At 38.2% G+C, this 16,025-nt stretch overlaps 1 protein-coding gene and 1 long non-coding RNA gene across 2 annotated transcripts in view; one reads left to right on the top strand and one right to left on the bottom strand.

The window, feature by feature from the left end:
• The window catches only part of epha6 (eph receptor A6), a 294,006-nt gene that overhangs the window by 3,147 nt on the left and 274,834 nt on the right, over positions 1–16,025 (bottom strand). The window contains exons 14-16 of the mRNA XM_088608898.1: positions 11,581–11,730; positions 925–1,118; positions 217–366 (exon numbers count right to left, since the gene is read on the bottom strand). Of these exons, the coding sequence (XP_088465024.1) occupies positions 217–366; positions 925–1,118; positions 11,581–11,730 (494 nt within the window). The remainder of the gene's footprint in view (positions 1–216; positions 367–924; positions 1,119–11,580; positions 11,731–16,025) is intronic.
• Positions 11,673–16,024, top strand: LOC148676572 (uncharacterized). Its single transcript, XR_015927622.1, has 4 exons — positions 11,673–11,745; positions 12,288–12,376; positions 13,820–14,010; positions 14,848–16,024. It is a non-coding gene; the product is annotated as an uncharacterized LOC148676572 (long non-coding RNA).

The following is a 16,025-nucleotide window of genomic DNA, read 5'->3' as shown; positions in this document are numbered from 1 at the left end:
GTCCCAGTGCTTTCAGAGGACAATATATAGTGTTTACATTGCCTTTCTCTGTCATATTCTACTTATATGAATTTGCCATGTTTTATGATGTCATTGCTGTTATCTTTAACACTTTTGAATTTGTCTTTGTATGAGCACATCTGAAAGATTTTTGTGCATATTCCTTTACTCTGCAGTACTTTAACACTTTCTTTTTGTGGGCTGAACGGTACTCACTCAATGCTCATCCGTGTTACGGAGTCCAGGGTAGTGAAACCTGCTGCCATGAAATTGTTTTTATACTGGCTCATTTTAATGGAGTCCAGCCAGTCACCAATTGAGATGAATAAAGGGTATTCTGGGACATCTCCAGGGGATTCTGGCAAACTGCAGACATAAAAGCAAAGATAAATGCATAGAAAAGACAAACAATGAGAAAGATTTTGTGCAAGTGCCAAAGTCTTATTAATTTACACTCTCCTACATTCTCCACTCCCCCTTATTAACACATAAATTATAAACGTTATGCATTTTAAAGTTCCTCTTCATAGGGAGTGCTCAGTTCTGAAAGTCTTTCATCATAGAACAGAAGTGTGGGGCAGAATCTGCAGCCAGTGAAGAAACTGCAAAGAAAGTTAGAGGGGAAATTGTAGTCAAAATATTGAATGCTTATTTAATAGCCAGCTAATTTAATAAACTACTGAAATACTGAGCCAGCTCTGGTTTGCTCATTTTGCACCTCAAACCAAGCATCTCGATATCATCAGTGATTTTCCAAAGCTGGACTAATTATGTGAATGTGGACAATAACCGTAGTTCAGTTAATTAACCTGGGGTTCATGTGGAATGATAATCCAAATGGTTTTGGAGGACACTGGCATTGTCTATGACTTCTTCACATAGCCAATCAAGGGATCAGCCCCAAATCACTAAATCAGCTCCTACCCTTGCACATCCTCCACAAGCGTTTGTAGGCTGCTGGGGTTACGGATGAGCTTGTCCAGGAAACTGACGATGTCGGTGAACTTGGGCCGGTGGCTCCTCTCCTTCTGCCAGCAGTGCAGCATGAGCTGGTGCAGGGTTACGGGACATCCCATGGGAGCAGGAAGACGGTATCCTTCTTCTATCGACAAGATCACCTGCAAGAAACATGGGTGACCTGGCTCAGCTCAGGCGATCTCAGCCCAATTCCCCAAGGCTCGGTGAACTTCATTTAACATTTACCACACCACTTTAACTGCATACATGAATATAAAGCTAACATTTATTTTTTCCAAACTCTTTTCAAAAGGATTTCTAAAAGAAAACCTGGGATCATGTGTTTTTTGAAAAGGGCTTGGAAACTGACCATGTGTGTAAGACCTGTGTTATCGCTCATCCAGTGATTAGAGAGCATTGTGTGCGGTGATATTCAGTTTATGTGGAGGGCCTGGGATGAGTCAGTACTCGCAATGAATTTAAAAGGAATTTGAAAGGAAATGGCAATGACAGTAACTCTTTAAATACTTTTTAATAATGTACTTGCACTGTAATTAGACAATCAATACTAATAAGATTAAAAAGGAAAACAAACTGTCCTGTCAATTTTCATTCTTTATGATGAGGGAGAGGGGCTCTTCTCAGGTTTATGGAATTTGGAACTAGATTTAGATATTCACCTTCAAGGATAAGGTGAAGATCTCAAAACCACAAGAAAAGTGATTTAAGGAATGAAGAGGAGGAGAGGAGTGTCTAATTTTATTTTGCTGTCTTGCAATTCATGTTTTGACACCAAAACTAAAAAGTAAAAATCAGTATCATTACAAACACAATCAGAACAAAGATTTCTTTGTTTCTCCCAGTTTTTCTACCTCTCAAGCTCAATCCTTCCTGCTCCCATACCGCAATATTAACTTATTTATAACGTAAAACGGGGGAGCTACACAAAATGCATTAGAAACTCAAGTTTTAGTTTCCAGTTTTAGCTGTGATCAATTTACATACCTCTACAGCCTTTCTTGACAAGCTTATCACATGCCTAGGCAACAAAATGTTCAGATATCTTCTGTTCCCCACCACTATATGTACTGTAAAGTCGTGAGAAGTCATATAGTAATACTGATGCTATAATGAAATGAAAAGACTGCATTCCTGATGGTGTTAGATGTAAATAATTAATGCAGATTTGAATTTGCTGACTTTGCTTCATGCGACTCCTAATGAAGATGCTGAAAATACAAAATGATGAAAGTGGTGAGGATGGAGAGATGTTTCAAGGAGGTCTTTACTTGAGTTTGTAGAGCTAATCCAAGTTTATCAGCGAAACGTGAAAGTGATAAAGTGATCAAACAAAAACAACATCAAAACAATATAATTATTATTATTATTATTAATTTTATTATTATTATTGGTGGACATGGACTAGTTGAACTAGAGTCCGCTTGCAACTCAGCCATCGCCGGCCTAAGAGACTACATCAAGCTAGGCAAAGATATGTTTACCAGGCTTGTGAAGGAGCATGATTCCGGCAAAGCAAAATACTCTCTCCAAAAAGAAGGTGAACTTATCAAGGAGAAGTACTTGAAGCAAGAGACCGCTCGAGCTCAAGAATCAACTCAAGCTCAGCATTGAAAGAAAGAAAATAGAACAGCTCAAGAGCAAGTCATTACATGGACAATTCTATTGAGATCTCGACACACCAGCAGTTGATAAAGAGGCGTCCTTCGTATGGTTACACAGTTTTGGTCTAAAAGGAGAGACAGAAAGGTTGATTTTGGAACAGCCAGTTGATAGCAAATGCAGAATGTGCAGCAAGGCAGAAGAACATATTGTTGCAGGCTGTACAACACTTGCACCGTCTGAGTACACCAACAGACACAACAAGGTGGCCAGCTATATCCACTGGACAATGTGCAAACATATGGGGGTACAAGTGCCTGACAAGTACTACGAGCACGTACCCGAAAAGGTTGTCAACACCACCAATATCACCATCATGTGGGACATGCCTATAGTCACAGACCGAACCGTCCTGACATTGTGCTGCATGACAAGAAAGAGAAAACATGCCTGCTGATCGATATAACCATTCCAGATGACTCGAACGTCATGATTGGAAATTGGAAATTGAGATCAGCGGAATGTGGAATGTGAAGACAAGACTTGTGCCAGTCATAGTTGGAGCACTAGGGACACTCAAAAAGGGATTTGATCATAACCTTTTGTTGCTCCCAGGCCATCCATCAGCAGGCGAAGTTCAGAAGATCACACTAACGAGCACTGCACACATCCTTCGTAAGGTGCTAGAGGAAATCGCTTCAATCTCTTGTTGAGATCTGGATTTACAAGATACCGCCGAAAAATATCAGGTGAGAGGAAGAAGAAGTTATAATAATGACGGAATTAACTTAAAGTTTGTACTAAAAGTTTGTATTACAGTGCCTTGCGAAAGTATTCGGCCCCCTTGAACTTTTCAACCTTTTGCCACATTTCAGGCTTCAAACATAAAGATATAAATTTTTTATTTTATGTGAAGAATCACCAACAAGTGGGACACAATTGTGAAGTGGAACGAAATCTATTGGATTTTTGAAACTTTTTTAACTAATAAAAAAATGAAAAGTGGGGCGTGCAAAATTATTCGGCCCCCTTGCGTTAATACTTTGTAGAGCCACCTTTTGCTGCGATTACAGCTGCAAGTCGCTTGGGGTATGTCTCTATCAGTTTTGCACATCGAGAGATTGAAATTCTTGCGCATTCTTCCTTGCAAAACAGCTCGAGCTCAGTGAGGTTGGATGGAGAGCGTTTGTGAACAGCAGTTTTCAGCTCTTTCCACAGATTCTCGATTGGATTCAGGTCTGGACTTTGACTTGGCCATTCAAACACCTGGATACGTTTATTTGTGAACCATTCCTTTGTAGATTTTGCTGTATGTTTGGGATCATTGTCTTGTTGGAAGATAAATCTCCGTCCCAGTTTCAGGTCTTTTGCAGACTCCAACAGGTTTTCATCCAGAATGGTCCTGTATTTGGCTGCATCCATCTTCCCCTCAATTTTAACCATCTTCCCTGTCCCTGCTGAAGAAAAGCAGGCCCAAACCATGATGCTGCCACCACCATGTTTGACAGTGGGGATGGTGTGTTGAGGGTGATGAGCTGTGTTGCTTTTACGCCAAACATATCGTTTTGCATTGTGGCCAAAAAGTTTGATTTTGGTTTCATCTGACCAGAGCACCTTCTTCCACATGTTTGGGGTGTCTCCCAGGTGGCTTGTGGCAAACTTTAGACGAGACTTTTTATGGATATCTTTGAGAAATGGCTTTCTTCTTGCCACTCTTCCATAAAGGCCAGATTTGTGCAGTGTAAGACTGATTGTTGTCCTATGGACAGACTCTCCCACCTCAGCTGTAGTTCTCTGCAGTTCATCCAGAGTGATCATGGGCCTCTTGGCTGCATCTCTGATCAGTCTTCTCCTTGTCTGAGCTGAAAGTTTAGAGGGACGGCCAGGTCTTGGTAGATTTGCAGTGGTCTGATACTCCTTCCATTTCAAGATGATCGCTTGCACAGTGCTCCTTGGGATGTTTGAAGCTTGGGAAATCTGTTTGTATCCAAATCCGGCTTTAAACTTCTCCACAACAGTATTACGGACCTGCCTGGTGTGTTCCTTGGTCTTCATGATGCTCTCTGCGCTTTCAACAGAACCTTGAGACTATCACAGAGCAGGTGCATTTATACAGAGACTTGATTACACACAGGTGGATTCTATTTATCACCATCAGTCATTTAGGACAACATTGGATCATTCAGAGATCCTCGCTGAACTTCTGGAGTGAGTTTGCTGCACTGAAAGTAAAGGGGCCGAATAATTTTGCACGCCCCACTTTTCATTTTTTTATTAGTTAAAAAAGTTTCAAAAATCCAATAGATTTCGTTCCACTTCACAATTGTGTCCCACTTGTTGGTGATTCTTCACATAAAATAAAAAATTTATATCTTTATGTTTGAAGCCTGAAATGTGGCAAAAGGTTGAAAAGTTCAAGGGGGCCGAATACTTTCGCAAGGCACTGTATATCTTGTTGGCTATGTATTTCTTTACTTATATTTTACTAACTCCATCTCAGGATGTCTTGTCTCAAAAGATAATATAGATTCACTTTATCTTTACGCATAGCTGGCATAGTTCTCAGGGAAATGACCAAGTGACCTCTCCTAGAACAAATGGTCTATTCAGCAGAAGGGGTTGCTTGTCAAGCAAGCCAGGAGTAAAGAAAATATAGGTACTGGTCAGCTTTCTAGAATGACCCTATAAAGCCACAATGCAAGCAGAGATTTATGTGGGAGTGTATCTTGTATCATTTGTTTCACTGTATAAAAGAACACTGTAAGAGTTGTCTTTTGAGTCTTGCATACAAGAGCAAGACTCCCATATGCATATGAAATAAAGACGAATTTCAATACAAAAACTCTCAGCTGATGCCCTTTGTTTGGCACAACAATAATAATAACAGAAGTATAAACCTAAAAGTTTGATAGAACTAAGTCTAATTAAAGTTTTAACACTTTTCTACAGGTCATTTATTGAAAGGGTCTTAACATACTATCTCACTTATGTGTTACTGAATTTCGATTTACAAGGTGAGATGCCCTTTTGTCCTCTGCTGTAAAAGTGACAGGATGTCTTCCATCCCTACTGCCCTATTACTCTCAAACAATGTAAAGTAAATCTCCCATCTCATGTAATACTATTTTACTGTTTTCTCTGTTGGTAATGTTTGCCTTCCTTCTTGTATTGTTGTATAGGACTGGGCCAAAAAACACATTTCCCCCAGGGAATAATAAAGCTTGAATTAAATTTAATAAAGTAATAGGAAACAAAAGTGTATTTAAATAAAAAAAAGTATTACAACCAATTAAATAATAGTGACAACTTCTATATAAGAATCATTTTCTTATCAAACTGTAGTATCTGTTTGACTTTATTCCAACTAGTGTGTATTTTTGCAGAATTAGCTCACAGGGGGAGACAGGAGGTAGCGGGTTCTACTATAGGCACTATTTAATATACAACAGGAAATAAATGACCAAGCTTCCCGCTGTTCTGTAACTTAGAAATGGACCAAATGAAAACTTTGACCCTCAGTCTGTTGCTAATTACAATACTAGTACAGTACATGATAGCAAACTTGTTTCCCGCTATTATTGTTTCCAGGAGTAGGAAATCTCTTTGAGTTAAATGAGTTAATCATTTGTGACTTGCATTTTGCCCAAGCCTTTGTCTGTTCAGAACATAGACTTAAAAGAAGCAGGAACAAGAAATAAAACTGGTGGCTCCTTAACAATTCTGCACAGTCTCCCTGTGAAAAAGGAGAGAGTTTTGTATCACCTAGCCACTTAAAACCTCAATTCCTCTCAATTCCGGGGAAGATGTAATACACAGAAAATTTAATTTTTTACTATTTCAGTCGTCCCCAGTATAGTTCCAAATTGTTGCTCTGGGTTGCGTTGTAACATCCATCTTCATTCTTTTTCTATTGAAAGACATCCCTGCTGGGCTCCTACCCACAAAGAATGAGGATGTTTTATGCTGGACTGAGACCCCTGTGCAATTAAACCTTGTGAGTAAGTGGTCTTGGACTTGACATGTCTCACAAGTCCTGAAGCTCCTCTCCTGCATATGCTGAGGAGCCATCCAGGTACACCAGCTGTCGAAGGTTAATTGAATGCATTTTTGCTCATGCTCTCCCCAGCCAGTTTTGCTCACTTTGGGAGCCATGAGTAGAGGAGAGGGATTAAGACAATGCATCATGTTGTCAGAGCAGCTGAACACAAGCCTACTGAAAGCACCTTTGTGGTGCCCTGGAGTAATTTCTGATGTTTATTCTCAGCCGCGCAGATGTCCCATCACTGAAACGTCACAAACGGTTTCCTTCTCAAGCGCGTGCTTGTTTATCAGGTATTAATATTCACTTAGGAAGCACTTGTTGTAAGTGCCGGTTTAACAGAACGTAGGTTGGAGGCCTTTGTCTGTTTAGTAGGATGGATTCTGGGAAGAAACTTGTTCAAGTGGCGTAGGTCTGCCCTCAGCTCTCTTAAATCCTTGGTATATTGGGAATAAAAAGGCAGCACAAGTCTACCTACCCATCCTCTCTTGAGAACATTTGGTGCCAATTAAGCAAGAAAAATTCTTTAGGTTCTATCAAGGACCTACATTTCTGGGAATGAGGTGGAAGTTTGGGAGAAGTTAACCATCTGCAGTACTTTTTCAAAGATCCATTCTAGTTACTGCCAAATGGACAAGATGGGCCCAATGACTAATTTTTAATTATTTTTATGTTCCTAAAAGACCACTTAGTCCTTCGCAATAAGACCCAAAATCCAATTCTTTTCCAACCAGATTATCTGACTGAGGGTTGCGGGGGAGCTGGAGTGTATCTCAGCAAGCAATGGGTACAAGAAGGGAAATACCCTCAATGGGATGACAGACAATCTCAGGGCACACCCACTCACAAACACACTCTGACCAGGACCAATATTCCCTGAAGCCAATTAACCTACCAGTATGTTTTTGGACTGTGGGAGGAAACTGGAACACCTGTAGAAATCCAACATGAACATAGGGAGAGCTTACAGAAACCACACAGATAGCAACCCAGGCGCGGAATGACCAACATAACAAAATTTAAACTATATGAACATAGAATCTTTTAAAGACTTGTTGAGACTTACATACAGATTGTGTATTCAACTAAATTCACTTCTGGGTAAATAAGATTTAATAGTTGTCCACTGTGACAGGATTTTTTCTAGTTTATTGCAATGCTTAGTAGTTCAGCATGAATCAACTGCCTATCCCCTGCTATGGGTGGTTGGCAAAGCTCGGGCCATGCAAATCAACTTGAAACGGGAAAAAAAAACATCTAATGACTCCTATAATAGGATTTGAAAGTTCAGCCCTGTACACAGCTGTCAACAGGACCTGATAAGGATTGTTCAATCTTTTCCCATTGAGGCAAACTGAATGACACATCACTGCAGCCCAAAGTCTGACACACTTCAGACAAACACATCAACGCAGTGCTCTCCCAGCACTTGGAATGCAGATCAGCCCTCTCTGCATATTTAAGAGCCAGTTATCATAAACTGAATCACTCTTCAGTCTGTCAGTTTTATTAATAGCCATGAAGGGAAATCAGAAAGCCCCAGATATGTCAACAGTTTAGGTGGTATGACTGTGCCACAGTTTTTCCATATCCTATTGGTTCTAATTAATATGTAAGACTTACCCTAACAGGATACCCAGACATGTTTTTACATGACATTTCAACCATTTTCTTTGACACTATAGCTTTGTATTACCTTTATATTACCCTAGCATTTTTTATTTCATTTAAGCTCAATTTAATTAAGCTGTTGCATGTATTGTTTAACAGTGAGTAAATAAGAAAAGAAAAGCCACTAGCAATATTTTTATAATGAGGCAACTGCAGCAAATACTAAATATTTTTTACTAACACTTGTTACCTTAAACAGTTTCTGGGGTGAATATACAACTAGGCCCAGATATGCCAGAAATGTTAAGATCAGAGTCAGACACTAATTGTTTAAAAGGTTTCAGAGGCACAGATGTACAAGCAATTACATTTAATTTATTCCACTATACTTTAACAGTGATGTGAATTATTTCAAAAATAAAAAACACATTTATATTGAGAACATGCATCTACTTTGATTCATGCTTCAATGCAGAAGGCAGAATGGATTTATACTAATGAGCTAACAGCATCTTGATTAGAGAAAACATCATTGTAATCCCTTTTTTTCAACTGCATCTACAGAACAGGAATTTAGAAGGGTTTAGAACAGCAAAAAGCAAATCATAAACTGCTACACAGTGTTCAAAATTTATGGTTAACTACAGTATATACTACATCTATATCTGCATTCTGTCTGATCTGTCATTATATACTGTAACAGAATTACATAGAAAACAATCGGTAAAAACACAACTAAATATTTAAGAAAAAAAATGCAGGCTTTTAATGGTGATGTTATTGTATACCATCTGCATTAGCAGCAACAATGATAAACTACTCTATTATTCATATTTTGTAAACAGACATATTCACAATATTAGCATATTTCAATTAGCCCATCTCACAACTGTTCATGTTAAGATGTCAGGAAAACAGTTAACTGTATACGGTATAAGTAGTATTCATATTCATATTAAGCTAAATTTTAAGAAACATAATCAATGTTTTCCATAAATATATTCTAAATATAGTAAATATAGTAAAAGTCCAACTATTCAAGTACATAGAAGTCTATCCTGAAAAGTAAGTATTTAACAGATCAAATGTATCCAGCTCCTGTACACACTGATATTTAACATTAGGGAGGGAGAGAATTTCCCTTCAGCTGCCTGTATCATAGACAAAATTATCTGCATGTATTTGTCTAAGGTCAAACTGAATACTTGTTGCATTAATCTAATTCGTCCTGTGATGTTCCAAATATAATGAAAATAGACACATTTATATTTTTAATGATGTGAAAAAAGGACAGTGAAAAAATGTTAGGTGTTGTAGGTGGATAAGTTTAGTACCACAAGTTTCCGGGCAAATATGTACATATTATGTTATTATGACTTAAAAAAACATTCCATAGTTTATTGTTTAATGGATAACGTCCCCTACTAATTTACTCTGCAGTTCAAAGAAACAAGTAAAGTTTAATTCCACAATGAAAAACAGAAAGGAGAAACACAGTGCTTCGGTTATTGAGCCTCTTTCAGGAGTCAGGTGCAGATATTGTTTCTTCTCTCTGTTTTTCAGTGTGGAATTAACCTTTACTTGTTCCTATGCAGCCAGCTCATGCGGACGCAGCTCTCTGCTCAAACATCTTTTAAATCAATGTTGTCATACTTAAGAAAATCTGAATTAAGATCACAATTTAATCAATGAAAAATATAATCATGTTTGTTAGAACATTAATGCATCATCTGCCATATTTTAAAAGTTTTTATTTTTCTTGCAGAATTGGTTTGTTCTGTTCTGCCCAGACACACACAAAAAATAAAACCCTGACATTTCAGAGCACATTTCTATCTGTGGCAAGTGAGTTATGTGTGCCAACATACAGAAAAAGGCTCTGCAAAGTTCTACCAGAAGGACAGCAGACTGTGATTCACTTTTATAAATAATCTCACCCATGAAATTGTAACCTATTTGTTAGTTTCACAATCCACAAGAATTTACCACCTAAGAACACACCTTTTTTCTATTTAAAATCCAGCAATCAAACTGCTTCTGACAACAGGAAAATTGTGATACTGCCTGAAAATAAATCTGTCTGTGTCTTAATCACAGACTTGGGAACAAGTCTGGCCCAGAGCTGAGGTTGTGCAGATTTGGAGTAACTGTGTTTTCAAACCATTTACTGTATCCATGTGACTGAAATGCGGTACCAATGTGATTCAGCAAGTTGTTACAATTCTATAATCTTTCCAAATCTCTCTTTGTATTCACTAGGTCAGGTAAGATCTCTAGGTCATCCCACACCCTGAGGTGTGTGAGGAGTTACAAATGTTTTTATTTAAAAATACTGTGGTGAGGACTGTGAAGCTGGAGGCCCATTTCAGGACACAAGGAGAGGTAAACACTGAACAAAAGAAAAGCACTCTCCTGCTTAATTTTCTGACACAGCTGGTGGGGGGGAGGGGGTCCAACAGTTGCTGTATAATCACTTAAAAAGCAGACTTTAACAGGGGAATACAAAGTATTAAAGAGGATGATTTTCAAAGAGCAGCCAGAGAAACAAACCAACAGAAGCCCTGAGGCCTAACAGATAAGTCAATGGCGGGTATCTCAAGCTTGGCACACTGTGACTTTCACCTCTGCCTCAGCTTCAAGACCTTCAAAAACTACAGACAACAGCGGAACATACAAAATGACAAAATGCCATCTTTTTTAAGCATAAAATAAAAATATAATACTCTCTAAATGTCCAGACACATGTATTTCTTATTGTATATCTCATTAACATTTATTGTAGCCAAGAAGTATAAATAAAACAAACATTGAATTGCATGGCTTTGGAAAAAGTATACCACTACAGAATACCATTCTTACACATTTAAGTTTTAAACCTATAAATATTTGTACACCTTTCCTTTTCTCCATTCAAAGAACAACAAAGGTTTCCCTCATACACTGATTTTAAGTAGTGCAAACCTTTTTTTTAAATCTAATTGATATATTTCCTTATTATTTAATAAGGAATTTATACTGTATTAAACAGTTGAGTTAACAAGAACTATACTGTCTGGTCCCTTGTTTATTAACACGTATATTTAATATGACTAGACCCTGATGAAGGACGCCTATATACTACAGGCTGTCTACATACAGTACCATTGTCTCCAAAACTGCTGATAGTACACCTTTTTTCTCATCATTGATGTTGTGGAATGACAGAAAAATGCAACTCACATCTTGATTTTACATCTACCAGTAGGGACAGGCTATATAAAAGGCATAAAGAAACAGCCCACCCAGGTACTTTCATTACAGCTTAAAACATGAGTGCACATCAGTGACATCAGCAGTCATAGTGCTCTACTCACGTCCTGATTGGACATCTCCCAGTAGGGCCTCTCTCCGTATGACATCACCTCCCACATCACAATGCCATAGCTCCACACATCACTGGCTGAGGAGAACTTCCTGTAGGCTATTGCTTCTGGGGCTGTCCACCGAATTGGGATCTTCCCACCCTGAAAATACACACAGTAAGTTAAACATTGCCTCCTGAACCTGGAAGTAAAAATGCAAAGGTCACAATATTGAGAATCTGTTTTTTCTGAAATAGTTTTTTTTTATTTTTGTGAATACACACTGTACCACATAAGCCAAAATACCCCTAGTAAAAAAACTGATATAACTAATCTGTAAGGAAGACTTGAATAAACATGATTCAAAATCATGTTCTTTATTTTCATGGATGATATAATTCTTTGACAACTATATCCAAAGACTAAATGTGCTGAGACACATACAGTACAACTGAGATCTTAAAATATTATTTGATTGCTTGACTAAAACGCCTATGCTTATATCAGTCCCTGCAACCTACACTTCCTTGAGATGATTTTGGATGTGACTGGTAATATACATTTTGTTCTTGGTTATGTTAATTAAACACAAAGGGCTACAAGTGGTTTCAGGAAGGTTTATTGGAAACTAATATGCTTCCATTAACTACAGTTAACTACCAAACCAAGAAGATACATGAGTACATACAGTAAATCCATTCTATAACTACTTTATCCAGTACAGGGTTGTGGGGGAACTGGAGCCTATCCCAGCAAGCAACGGGTGGAAGACAGGAATCTCCTGGTTGGGATGGCAGTACATCACAAGGTACACACAGCAGAAACACAGACACTCACACCAGGGACAGTTTTCTCTGAAAACAATTAACCTACAAGTATGTCTTTGGATTGTGGGAGGAAACCATGTGAACCTAAGGTCCTGCTAACCACTGTGCCACCATGCCACCCTACATGAGTACGTAATTAACATGATAAATGTAAAGTTACTGTATTTGGTGAACTGTCCATCTGATATGGAAGTTGACTGAGCTAGAAGAGACAGTGTGATAGTGGGAGACTTCAAGTGTCCACACATAAAATGAGATAACTAAATGAGGAGATAACAACAAGAGATGTGTCCAGTTCTGTTTATATCATCATAGCAAGAACTCAGTTTAGATAGCTCCAGAAGAAGGTCACAGAAAGAAAACTCAGTATATTGCTGTGCGGAAGAGTGTGAGTTATAAAAAACAGCAAAAACAAAGCTTTAGAAGGCACCAGCTGAAGAGTGACAGGAAAAAGGCAAAAGGCATATAGCAGGGTCAGATTTAATCTTTACTTTGCGCTCAGTTACATGTTATCCCTCAGAATAGTGAGTGAACCATAAAAAAAAGAAACTGAATAAAAATAGATTTAGAGGTATAGAGGTTAGATTAGATTTAGAGTTCAGAAGTTTTTACAACAGTCTGTCAAATTATATCATTATACATACTTTATAGAAAGTATTAAACGAGGAACCTTTTGCCTCAGATGCATTAGGAAATGAAGTGTAGCCTGTTCCTATTCAAGATTTTACTGTGATTTTACAGGATGATGGGTTTAATCTTTTCAGAATGTTGCCATGAACTTTCATGTATAGAGTATCACTGTGGTAATACCAAACCCAAACAAACCTTCTGTTTTGATGAATTGCTCCAGCTCTTTTGTTTTCTGTTATTCATTATTTCACAAAGCCAACACTGTTTCTTTCACTTCTTATCATAGCCTTTGTTTCAAATGTGGAAATACAAACAGACAGAGCTTGCCCTAGAGGAAGATGCTTTGTATGGTTCTTTGAAATGGAGGAAGCCAGAGGTTGCAAGATCCTCTTTATGATCACAAACTGACCTTTGGAATCCCATAATCAGAAAGTATTCCCAGCACATCTCCCTTCACCCTGAGTTAATGTCACTGAAAGTGCTTCTTTCTGGAGTAAATCCTGCTTTCTGGTTCATAAATGTTTTGTATAATTTGTCAAATGTGTAACGAGTCAGTGCTGCTGGAAAAAGACAGGTGAGAGTCAATGACTGTTCTTCAGTTGTCAGACTTTTTAAGAGTGTTTTTAAAAATACAGGAAGAAAAGAGAAGACAACCTGTGGCAACTCCACAACTCATTATCACCTCTCTTGTGCTTTCTACTACCTTGCCCTGCACAGGCTTCTGAGTCTAACAGAGCTGTGAAGAAAATGACTCTATTTTTAAGTTTCCCTGCCTTTTTTTGTTTTTGGTAAAGGACACTCCATTGTTGATGCAGTTAATTGGCCAGCTGGGACATAAAATCTCTGTCATGAAGTGATGCCTCTTTGACGTGAGAGAAGATCATCATCTCTGTTTCATTTATACCAAGTTTTGCTGCCATGCAAAATATACCTATTAAAAGAAAAGGCAAAAGAAAAACTGCTCAACAGCCAAATCCCCTGGCAGGTAGGAACTGCGCTTGAGAAAGTAAACTGACAATGAAATGGAAAACCTTCCATGCACATGCGTAGTTACTGACACTTGGAGACAGGATCCTTTTCATCTAGGCTCAGTATCAGACTCTTGCACTAGAGGGTGACTTTTCAAGCAGAACAGGTTTGCACAGGATAGAGATCTATATTTGAACGCATACAACCATAAAGTTCCAGAGTGCATGGAGTATGTAATGAGGTAATTAATTAAAAGTGTTCCGTTATTAAAATTCCAATTGAGTTTATCTGTAATCTTATCAGAAACTCACTCTTCGATCTGGGGCTCCAAGTGTGTTAATGTATCAACTTGGAAGTTTTGAGTATTTATCAATTCCAGACACAGACAAAAAACCTTTTCATTAACATCAGATACTCATTATTACCTCCATAACCTTACACCAGAACAAAATCTGAAATCTTTCATAATGACATTCGCTCAGTGCAAAATAGGTCACAGATTCATTCTTCCCAGCACAGAATTGTGGAAGGTGAGACAGAAGCCTGTGTCTTCTACTCCGGTAATATTGTAAATAGTACATGTACAACAGTGTTGAAAAAGAAAAGTATATCTTGTTTAAAACACTAACTCTGTTCAGTCATAGAAGAATAGGATCACAATAATTCCTTGGTGAAGTGTTCCTTGCACATTTGTGGAATGTAAGAATTCCTAAACCTAACTGCTAACTGCTGTTAAGGTGACAGCTTTTGATTAAACAAGCCGGCAGTTATTATTTAATTTTGCAATTGATGTTCTTTTGTCTTTTGGGGCTACATAAACACATTTAACTAATTTTGGATACGTTTTTTTTAGGAAGAGAGACATTTTAATGTAAACAATGATCAAACTACGTGAATTTGTTTCTCAAGGCACACAAAAGATATGATCATTCAAGAGCCAAATGTTGTGATGATTTCTCAGCGGTCTTGGGGTGAATAAACTGTAGAGATTCTTATTATCTCTAGATGCATTGAACAGTTAGGAGATAAAACAGCTTTATGCACAACAGCACAGATGAAGGGTCAGAGAGGACACCTGAGCAGTATTCTGACAATGAGCCTGCAGTTAAGCAGTCTTCCTTGGCTATTGGGGATATACTTGCTGGTAGAAGCCAGATGAGACAATTTTTCACATGAGACACAGGTTTCACTTCCACACAGAAATAGCCCTCAAGCCCTTTTGTACATATGAACACTGCTAAAAAACTGCTTGGAAATGTCCCAAATGTCCAGGCCTGGGCTTATTGTACAGATACATTTATATTATATTTATACATACCTATATATTCAAATATACATCAAGTTCATATAGATATACAACTGCTACAGTATGATACAGGCAAAGGGGTTGAAAATTTAATGAAAATACTAATACTGGTTGACATGCATTAACAAAGTATTCCACAAAACTTTTCAAGGTGACAATTTTGGGACATTGCTTTAATATTAACCCAGAGCAGATACGAACTACAGAGCTGCAACCCTGTTTGTTTTTGTTTCTACGGTTACACCTGAATAATACTGAATGTCAGGAACGATGTTCCTGCAGGCAGAAGATTTTCTCAGATCATAAATGTGTACTTGCAGCAGCCTGATTAATGTGTGCATCCTTCTGTTCTTTCCACAAGAAAAAACTCATCACAATTCTCCCAAAAGAGTCTCTGACATATAATCAGACTCTACGCAGCATAGTATTCCTGTGCCTTCTGTGTTGACCGATTTGCTGGCATGCAGAAAATGGCTTTCCTATTGTACACACAATTCCCAGCATTCAATATATATCACACAGAAGCAGCCAATAGAAAATAGGTCACTGGGGTCTGAGTCAGATTTAGAGAGTTGCATCTTATTTTCCACCCAGAACTGTAGGATAGCTCTGTGGAGAGCAAATTCCTCTACAGGACCAATTGGTGGCAGCAGAGTGCCGTGCTTTGCAAAGCCCTCCTTGAATGGTCTACCAAGCCTTCCTAAATGCAAGCAGGAGAACTGCAC

Source organism: Lepisosteus platostomus, chromosome 2 (assembly GCF_059453375.1).
Source record: "Lepisosteus platostomus isolate fLepPlt1 chromosome 2, fLepPlt1.hap1, whole genome shotgun sequence".
Lineage (NCBI taxonomy): Eukaryota > Metazoa > Chordata > Actinopteri > Semionotiformes > Lepisosteidae > Lepisosteus > Lepisosteus platostomus.
The sequence above is the reverse complement of the archived record's forward strand: the minus strand, read 5'-3'. Positions and strand labels throughout refer to the sequence as shown.